The sequence below is a fragment of the Anarrhichthys ocellatus genome, unplaced genomic scaffold (assembly GCF_004355925.1).
Source record: "Anarrhichthys ocellatus isolate YVR2014 unplaced genomic scaffold, GSC_Weel_1.0 scaffold8, whole genome shotgun sequence".
NCBI classification, from domain to species: domain Eukaryota; kingdom Metazoa; phylum Chordata; class Actinopteri; order Perciformes; family Anarhichadidae; genus Anarrhichthys; species Anarrhichthys ocellatus.
The window spans coordinates 7,717,831-7,728,124 of record NW_022280038.1 but is presented as its reverse complement, the minus strand read 5'-3'; the positions used below and the strand labels follow the sequence as shown (position 1 = coordinate 7,728,124).

The 10,294-nt window shown below is 43.6% G+C and overlaps 1 protein-coding gene across 3 annotated transcripts in view; it reads right to left on the bottom strand.

Moving 5' to 3' along the window:
- Window positions 1-3,590: 3,590 nt before the first annotated feature.
- Window positions 3,591-10,294, bottom strand: part of prmt3 (protein arginine methyltransferase 3) — a 52,863-nt gene continuing 46,159 nt past the window's right edge. For 2 of the 3 annotated variants that reach the window (XM_031848504.1, XM_031848506.1), the window contains one exon: window positions 3,591-3,921. In XM_031848504.1, coding sequence (XP_031704364.1) covers window positions 3,812-3,921 — 110 coding nt within the window. In that variant the 3' untranslated portion in view covers window positions 3,591-3,811. The remainder of the gene's footprint in view (window positions 3,922-10,294) is intronic. The other variant, XM_031848505.1, reaches the window with a different exon arrangement.

Here is a 10,294-nt window from a genome sequence, read left to right as displayed (position 1 = left end):
TGTGTAGGATGCTTTACACACGTACACGGAAGCATCCCACGCGAGCACACGCAGCTCGTTTGGGATAAAGATTTCCAGGTTTAGGCTGTTATTGGAGAAGATCTAATGCATCAGGGTGCATGCAGGGTCTAAATAATGTCTGCACTGTGCTACTGAGTCGGGTTTCTCTGGTACAGTAACAATTACAGTAGCCACTCAGAAAGAGGCATTTGCGGTGCACACGATTCTTGGTTTTATGCAGAAAAACTTTGTTCCTCACCTTCATCAGCATTTAGGCCTGCAAATGGGGACAACAGGAAAGCAAAGAGTGCATTATTGGAGACGTGTTTATTTGAGTTATACTACAAATACGGCAGGTATTCTTTGTAAATATTATTATACATAAACATACCATAAATATGCATACAAAAATTTAAGTTGTAGAAGTTAAATAGACATTTAAAGACCATGTGCTATAAGTGGTCTGAACTATAAATAGTTTTTACATGGGTTTTACGCACGTACGGTACACGCTCCAGGCTCTACGTGCGTCACCGACAGGAGCATTGATTGAAGTGAAAAAGAAAAGTGGGCGAGGGCTTTATGAAGCTACTCATTTGTTAAAGTTTTACGCAAGAGACGAGGCCTCTTTTTTTCTCCTTAAATCACGTGTGTCAGGAGGAACCACTGGAGCTGGACTGGAAGCAGTGACAGTGGAGGGGAGAAGAAAAAAGGTGCCATAGATTCTAAAACACTGCATTGCGCATATACCATCCTCCAAGTCTCCCTTTTAAACGGGTATGAAAGTCCTGAGTGTGATTTACCAAAATACTAAAAAAGACACAAAGCGACCTCGTTTGTCTCATCAATTGAGGATAATTTTAAAAACGTTCGTTATAAACAGTTAAGGCCTCAATAAGGAGTAGCTACATTGGCCTGCATTAAAAACACACGTAAGGGAAAATAGACTTCGTGTTAAGTGTTTAATCTTGACACTTTGCGGCAACATTAAAATATTTTTGCTTAATAAAGCGAAATAGCTCCGGCCGTCTCTGATTGGCTGAGTCAACACTGGACGCTAATCTCAGACCTCCAATTATGAACGAGTTTCAGCGAAGACAGACCGTTAGTTGCTTAGCAACCACGCTGTTTAGCTAGCTAATGTTACGGGCCATCAGCGAAACAAATAGGTGGGCAAATAATAATAGTAATAATGTCATAATTTTCGTAATATTATATTACCATTAGATTATTTAATTGGTGTTTTCATATTTATTATCTAAAATAATTAGAATTATTTTATGCCATTTAAAGCATATGCTACAAGACAGGATAAATATCTCATTAAATACAGATACTATTTTTAAAATATCTGTATCATATTAATGCACCATCACAAACCCAATGGGTCTGTGTAATAAACTAACAAACAACTTTAATTAATATAGGCTAATGTTTCATCCAAATCCTCATCTGCGTTTTTCTGAAGGCTCATTGAATTAAAGTGGCCAATGCACTTGTCTGCTACTGATTGTCCTGCTTTTTTAATTGATTGTTTTTAACCTGCGCTGATTTCGCGACAGCCGAGGGGTGTTGGAGGCAGTGTCCCTGCTGGGATCAGCTGTGGTTACACCGGGACACGCAGAGTCCCACTCGGGGCCGTCCTTCACTCACTATGCGCCGCTGCGCTCCGTCCGCGCCAGATAAGAGGCTGAAGCGGGAGTATTAGCCGCCGCCTCCAGTTTAATTACATTGTCAACAGAGAATAATTGTAATTGATTTATGCTCGTCTTCCAGAGTCCTCTGAACACACGCACGCGCGCGCACACACACACACACACACACGCACGCACACCTAGTTTGGTTTCTCACGAGGATTTTAAGTGTAAGAAGTAACAAAACATGGTTTTGCAGAGCTTTACACACGTGCAGCTAAATCAAGCTCACGTGTCTGTCTCTGCAGCAGAATGTCGAAAAACAACGGTTGTAAAAAAAAAAAAGAATGTTTTTAACAAGGCTCTACTGGTTTCATGATTCTAGTTTCCCATCTGTAATCCTTCTCATTTTTTTTTATTTGGAGACTAAGCCCTGATCAGCGAGCCGAACTAACGCGGAGGGGTTTCTCCTCGTGCTCGTTATTTACACGAGCTCGTGTAATTAATTGATCACTCCCACTGTCGCCCGAGTGATAAGAAGCCGCATCCATCTGAATCGACTGGAAAGCAGTGATTCAGCGTGAGGAGGTCACCCAGGGGCCCACGGCTCATCATCATCATCATTACCCTCATCATCATCAGTCCTGGCTGACGGAGCCTCACACTTTAGGTTCGGGGGATTTGAGGATTTTCGTTTTAAACTAGAACATGAAGCGAATCCCTTTAAGGTGTTTTTTGTTCTCAATTTACAACACAACGTGTCAGGAGATGTTCAGGCAGTAAGCCAACATGTCCCCCCCCCCAAAGAAACGCACTAAATAAATGTTGCATCTAAACACAAAGTGTCTGTTTGAGAAACTAGAATGCAAAGCTAAAAAAAACACAAAAATGCTGCATGTATTTTGACTTTTTATATGAACAATAAATGTCCATATATAGACCAAAATCGACTATTCATGAAAATAGATAGAATAATAAAATCGAGTCTTTCACTAAGTGCCTCAGTAAATGGAAGGCTGCCTGTTAGACAATGACCATAAATAACATCTGCATTCTGAACAAAGGCAGCTTCTCAAAAGCACTTTTAAAAGCTTCAAGCGCCACAAAATCAGTACGGAAAAAGGCTGTTCCTGTGAGAATACGCCCCGTTTGTTGTCAGAGCAGACTGTATTAATGTAAAAGTAGAGGACACAGAAGCTGTAGAAATACATCAGAGGAGGCGACTGTCAAATCACCAATAAGACAGTGAGCCCCTCAGCCTGCTCTTCCTCCTCCTCCTCCTCCTCCTCACAGACCACTACTCTTTCATCATCTCAGACAGAGAAGGAAGAAAGAAAAAACTTTAATTGTAACCAGAGCTGCTTAATGAAGCATGTAAAGAGGCTTCAGTCAGCCTTTTTAAGGCTTAAAATTAATTTTGCATTGTCCCAGTAAACTCATGGAAGATGGATGTCGTCCCCGGTGAGATATCACGCAGTTCAAAGTGGGACAATAAGGATGAGGATATGGAGGGACATTAAGAGAAATACTTTGCAAAAGCACACAATCTCTTTAAAAAGGAGAGCTGGCAGCCAGGTCCTCCAAGTGTTTTTTCTTTTGTTGGACATTTTGATCAGACGGGAGACGCACGAGCGTAATGGTGCACGATGAACATGGTCCGGCCGACTAGGTAAATGTGTTTTTTTTTTGTAATTTGCAGGTCTAAAAGACATTTAATGATAAAACTGGGCGTAACTGGATTTAAAAGTTAAGGATTTCCAGACATCTAGGTTGCATATGTGGCATAGAAGCGAGGGTCAGAGAGGAAAGAGGTTGTCGTGGGCTGTACAGATTGTAAAACCCCCTGAGGTCAATTTATGATTGGTGATATTGGGCTATAAAAATAAAATTGACATTTCTATGCAGTTGCTTCACATCGTAATTTGACTGCCTTCAAACAACGATTACCTGTAACTTAGACATCTACAAACGATCCTATTCAAGTCTAATCATGTTGACTTTTGCTTAATTAAACACACTCACAAGGAGAAAATCTTTATGTTTAACGTTATGTCTTTATTATTACAAGGCACAGAAACAATCCGAACATTCCAAACATCAAAATCAAGTGTATACATGACCGGTCAATTAAAAAGTGGAATATGTTTGCTGGATGTTCTATCACGCAATGGCTGACGTTACTGCATGCAGTAAGTCTGCTTCCTGTCTCCGAGGTCAAAGGTGACCCACAGTGAGCGAGGGTCCTTCTTGTTTTTCCGCACGGTGATCTTTCCCCGGAGCTCCTCCCCTGAGGAAAGGAGAAATACTAGCATCAGTACATGGTTTGATTCACTTTGGAGACAGGAGAGCTCTTCCCTGTGTGTGTGTGAAGGTGTGAGGATGAAAAACGCAACTGTGGCAGGTTTTATTTGGAATGAAATTGTGGAGTTTCCACAAAGATAGACTCAAAATGATTGCCTGCAAACAAAGTCCCTGACACACCAGACAGTCATCAAAGGACTAGCGTCGTCTCACGTGTCTTGGCCATAAAGTTGCACTTGAACACACTGCAAAGACCACAGCCAACGGCCAACTAGCATGTACGCTCAGCGCCTGCATGACAGGAAATAACTCTCCATACCAGCAGGTGGCGGTAGTCTGTGGGGGGGGGGGGGCAACCAGAAGACCTCGGACTGGGGATAAACAAGTCGTTGATATGATTAATACATGCCATATAAAGACATACTGTACCTGTTTTCATGTCTCAAGATCAAACTACAATCTGATCGTATGCACTGCAGATGGTTCACAGGACAGAAAAAGATATGTGCAGTACAAATCCCGACACTGTCTGCTAGAGGTAAAAACAAAAGCTCCAAGCCCGATGACTCCTACTGAAATGATTAAAAACAGGTCACATATGTAGAGTTGTATTTTTAAAGAAGGCTCAGTGATTTCCTTTAACAGCTTGGCACCTAAAGTAACAGTGTCATTGGTGTTGTCAATAAATTATAAAATCAACTTTGTGTTTTTTCTCTCTCCTTGAAACCAGTTACATTTGCTTTGGGATGGAACAGGTTGTGTCTGGATTTAGTTTTTGTTCACCTCCAGAGAAAGTTAAAGTAAATAAAACTGTTAATCATTTGATTCCCATCTGATAACCCTCATCAGTATATCTTGACCGTAGCGTCTTTGCCTTTATATCAGACTCTTAAGAAAAAAAAAAAAAGGCAGACAACATCAATCAGTATGTTCATAATAAAAGAGAAATGACTAACTGCTCATAAAATAAAGTCTTCCTGATGCCCTGCGGCAGGACAGTGCTGCTGAGCTCAGGCCTCTGCAGCATGAGCAGAGACCCACTGGTGCTTACAGAAATGATGAAGTGTGTAAAGGCAATGTGGTTTAATGTATGTTAATAAGCAAGATGGTGGTGCGAGAGCGCGCGCAGACGACGCCGAAGTCTCCAGATGGCAGCGAGGAGGAAGTGCATCTACGGTACGACGCGCGAGCGAACGGGGAGGCCGGGGAAAAAAGGACGCTGATTATTATGACGCATAATCACTCTGATTAACTTCACGTTTGACTGCTGGAGGTAAATGAATGTTTACCCACACGGCAAACAAGCCCCCCCCCTCAACATGCTCTCCATCGCTGGAGGTTAGAGGAGGACGAGAGAAAATGCTGACTGTGGCGCTTTTCTCCATCGAAGCATTCGCCATCGCTGCTGTCACGTCTCACTCGTTACCGTGCCAACGCCGCTGTCGCCCGAGTCTTTGGTGCTGGCGCCGCTCTCTGGGTCCGCCGGTCCACTGCAGAGGAGGACAGACGGACGCGGCGCTGAAACTGTGGGGGCGCTTCACCAGAAAACCAGAGTGTGACCAATGAGCATGTACGTGGGTACATTTCAGATGGTGGGTGCTGAACATGAAGTCCTTCTGCTAGTGAGGTGCTGCAGACTCCGAGCACAAACTTTACAAACTGGAGAGTCAATCTTTATTAATAAAGCTCTTTTCAAAATAACATAACAAAGTGCTTCACAGCATTTAAAGCAAACAAGTAACCGAACCAAAAACACGCAAACGACAAACTCTATCGGGACTAAAAAATCTCAAGCATGGCAGATAATATTAGGGAGGACCAGGAAACCAGGTTGTTCCAAAGCATTCAGTCCTCATTCTGGGCTTTGGAGGTTATGATATTAACAGAAATGTCTTAATAGATTTAATAACTTTGTGAATTACTTTCAGTAGACCAAAGTGATGCTGTGTTTTGGCTGTATTTCATAAATGCTGAAAGCACGGTCGGACAACAGAAATCATTTGAGAATCAAAGTTGAAGGTGACATATCGTGCTCGGTTTTTGGGTTTCTACTAGAACAGAAAAAATATTATTTTTCACATACTGTCTGTCTGAATATACCTGTATTCATCCTGTCTCGTTAAGGCCCCCCTCCCAAAATAGCCCGACGCTCCGATTGGCTTTTGGAAGATATATGGTGCACCTTTGCAAACGTAGTTCTCATGTCGTGGGTGGAGATACTCGGATGGGGAGCGGTATATTTTATATACGAGACTTTTATGGTATGTCCCTTTTAGAGTCCTGATCAAACAGAACGGTTCGATTTCTGGCTTTCTTGAATAAGTTGCAAAACACTGTCTGAGCCTTTGACCAGTGGCTGTTTACTGTCCCCAACAGATAGAAATGTCCGAGGCTGTCCCAATAACAACGTTACGGCGAATGTGACGAACTGGGTCAAACCCAGCAGTAATAGATAAGGACATGTGCCTGGTTTGTGTTTTCTGTGTGGCAACACTGGTGATGATGGGCCTCAAGGATACTTTAAAAAAAACAAAACCTACATTTGCTTTCATTTCATAGGAAAGACACACAGAGCCTCAACTTCGCACCAGCTATAGTGGGAACAGCAACAGAGCTCATGGGAGGCAGCGGACGGCTGAAGTCAAACTCAACTTGGAGAAAGGCTAATAAAAAGGTTAAAGCAATAATTGCTTGCCCTTTGGTGACTGAAGAAAAAAAAAAAAAAAAAAGGAGGTGTGGGAGCAAAGACATTTACCCACAAAGTAACTTCACAGAGAACCGTCCGACTAACCCCTCGTGTTCCACATTAAAGTATCGTCTGCTCAGACGCGGTGCGGCTACTGCAGCGCGGCTGTAATCAGTCAGACCAAACTCCCCGTGGAGGAGGCTTCAGTACACCGGCCACTCAGATGCTGGAGGAAAGAGTTAACCATGTGTGGAAATGAGCCGGGGAATGGAGCCGGGCTTTTCGCCACGATGTCGTACATCAACATGCCAGTGTCATTAAGCACAAGAAACAGCCCGCCGCAGCCTCTCTCCATGAAATTACACAGGAAATACACGGCTCCCGTTAGTGCTTCAGTTAAACTGTTGCCATCTACATTTTAACCATTTCACTCTCCTACAGTAAGTGTGGACTGAGCTGAAGTACTTCAATACTAACTGATTTTCACAGAAACGTACGACGATGTTCTTATTTCAGGAGTGTAAAAACACAGGACTGGTTCATCCTGAGTGCGCATTCAACAAAATCATTCCAGTTTCTCTAAAGTGCAAGGAGAGACATATGTTTTTGCTGTCAGTTGGTGGATGAGTGTTAACATCAGACACACAGTTCAGTGAAGATGCTCTTGGGAACTCTCGCGGTTATCGAAAATACCAAAAGCATTTCGGACAAGACACACTGACTTCCCCTTCAGCCTCCTCCCTGGCACTGCAGCGATGCTCACGGCCACATCTCGTTGACATCCTCCCTCTTGCTACAGTATACCTTCATTTATTTTATTTTATTTTTACATCTCAGGCCTTTCCTGTTCATTGCAGAGCTAAGAAGCAGATTTGGGCGGTGAGTCCCAAGCACCACTGTGCAGACACAAAACCAGTGAGTTGAATCACAGCTGAAGAAGCTGAAGGTTGGACACGCTCAAGGACCGCCGGAGTTCCAACGAGGGGGGACGGGGTGAGCGAGTGTGTGATCCTGGACAGGTGAGGGCGGAGGAGAAGAGGAGATTTAGAACAGCCACAGCACCACTCGGGACAGAGGAGGTGACTCGTGAAAGTGGGTGGGAACAAAAAAAACAAAAACCCATTGTCCAATGAGAGTCCTGATTGGAACAAACGCTCACGGCGCAGGTAACCAGGCCACCGCCTCACCTCGAGGATCATGGGACTTTTCTTGCAAATAAAAAAAAGAAAAAAAAGTGACCACCTTTCTCTGGGTACATTAAGGAGGTAACGCTGTGAAAAAAAAGGACCCTCCTATTCAATACTCGAGCTACACAAACACACCAGAGCATGACAAATGATTTCGCTGTTTAATTTATTACGCTGCCAGTCGCGAGGATTTGCAGGGATGTTTTGTTCCGGCCTGCTGCGTGCCTTCTCTCTCTTCTGCCAGCACCTCCCACAAGAAGCGCAGCCTCGGAGTTAATTACTGCTGCACTCGTACAAACACATCAAATGGGATTCGGTCTCTCGCCGTGATGAATCACCACAGACACAGTCGGTATTAAAAAACAAACCGCTGGATGTTTATGCCCGGCCCTCACCACAGCCGATCAGAGCTGAATGTGCTTCTCAGTCAACACCCAGGAGGAGAGGCCACTGAGTGCGAGTGTGAGTGTAGGAAAGAGTTTGGTGATCTTCAAGGTGACTTTAGGAAGTTTTCTCTTACAGCCAGAGGGGAGTTTAGTATAGAAGCATTCAAGTACTCTTGTGAATTTGAGTGTGTGGAGGAACAGTGTGTGTGTGTGTGTGTGTGTTATAAAGTACACCATAGGAGTCTAGCAGGCAGCCGGAATGCTGTTAAAAACTCAATTTCTGGTTTACGGCCCCTGGAGGAGGCTGGGGATCGTCAGGGTGCCGGGGTGGAGCGAGCTCATCAATAACACGCCGCTCACTCCCTCAACTCGCACTCTTCCTCCTTCGTTTTGTTCTTCTGATAAACTTGTCCTCCTCGCACTTGGTGCGGCTCACATATAAAGCACAGACTGAGCGGATCTTTACAGTCTCCACGTCAGTTTAAGCTAGACTCGGCTGGATCAGAAACCGGCTGGTTGTGAGCTTGGGCTGTGAACATGTGCGTGAGAGTGTGTGTGTGTGTGTGTTGGCTTATGCCGTGATTTGTCACTATGCCCCCAAGTAACCCCAAGAGCCCAGATGCTCTGCTGACTGTAAAATGAGGCACACAGTTCAAAAAGACAGAGAGAGAGAGAGAGAGAAAGAAAAATCAGTTTTAAATTGTGTGTACATGTTGCACGAGTTTGTAAGACAGCATGTGCAGCCCCGTCTCCTACAAATTACATTCCCATACAACTAAACTGCATTCTCAGCTACGTTTCGGGGGGAACGTATTTTTCTCCTAGATTACGGTGGCAGTTTTAAATACGTGGTCAACGTTGTAAATTGAGGAAAAGAAAAGAAAATGCAACAACATTATTGTTGTTGGCTTAAAATAAGTCTGTTACGTTATTGAGGTAACGGACGGACACTTCAATAAGTCAACGTTGACTTTTGGTTTCACAGGAACAGCGGCCTCTGCGGTTGTCTGACCCACCTGATGCTCTGTATAGTGACCGTGAAGGCCACAGCGAATGATTCGCTTCCATTTCCATCACACCATTTGGTGAACCCCTGGAGCCCTGTATGGACGCATCTGCATTCATTATGTTTCTCTGCTCCGCACAAGTGAGACAGGGAACAGAGCCCCGACATGCTGCGCCAGATAATCAAATGAAATCCGCGTCCGCTCCGCTCCGCGGTTTCCTCACGTCTGCACTGTGTTAGCATTCTGTCGTCCTCAGCGCTCGCACTCAGACTCAGACGTTTTGACGCCGTTATCGTACCGGCTGAGCGTGGCTAAGGGCCGCCGGACATCAAGCGCTGGTCATTTATTACAGCAGACTCCCATCTAATATCTGGTCAGCGGGTGGACAGCCGGCCCACGGAATCATCCATCCCCACATCAGCAGACACATCTGCGATTCCCATTATGATAACGCGCACAGACGGGCGCATGCATGCTCCGAGAATTTTATTTTAAATATGAGCTTTAACATGTAGCATTCTGATGTACTCTGAGAATCAAATTAAGTGATAGGACAATTTTAGTTTAAGCCAAAAAACAAATTTATTATTCAGTGATTAATCAGTATTTCAGCTCTAGTTGAACAGCTGGCTAGTTAGCTTCTTTCTTCTTTAAAATCATTATTATTATTAACCTTTTTTTAGACAAAATCAATTGAGACCAAGGTCTCATTTTCAAAAATTGTTTTTTTTATAAAAAAACAATTCAAAAAGTCTGTACAATCTTTTCAGATCGTACTGTAAATGGGTCATAATGTGTGAAGTTTTGTGAAAACTGCCATGGAAAACATGGTGATCGCTGAACTAATAAATAGTGAATTCATGAAAGAATTCATAAAAGAATTCATAAAAGAATTCACAAAATGCCATCGAGAATAGAATTCCATTCTACTCCATTCTATTCTAGAATGGAATAGAATTCCATTCTATTCCATTCTATTCTAGAATGGAATAGAATTCCATTCTATTCCATTCTATTCTAGAATAGAATAGAATTGCATTCTAGCAGCGTCTCTTAAGTCCTGCACGGTGACATGTCGCTGTCTTGGGCTGCC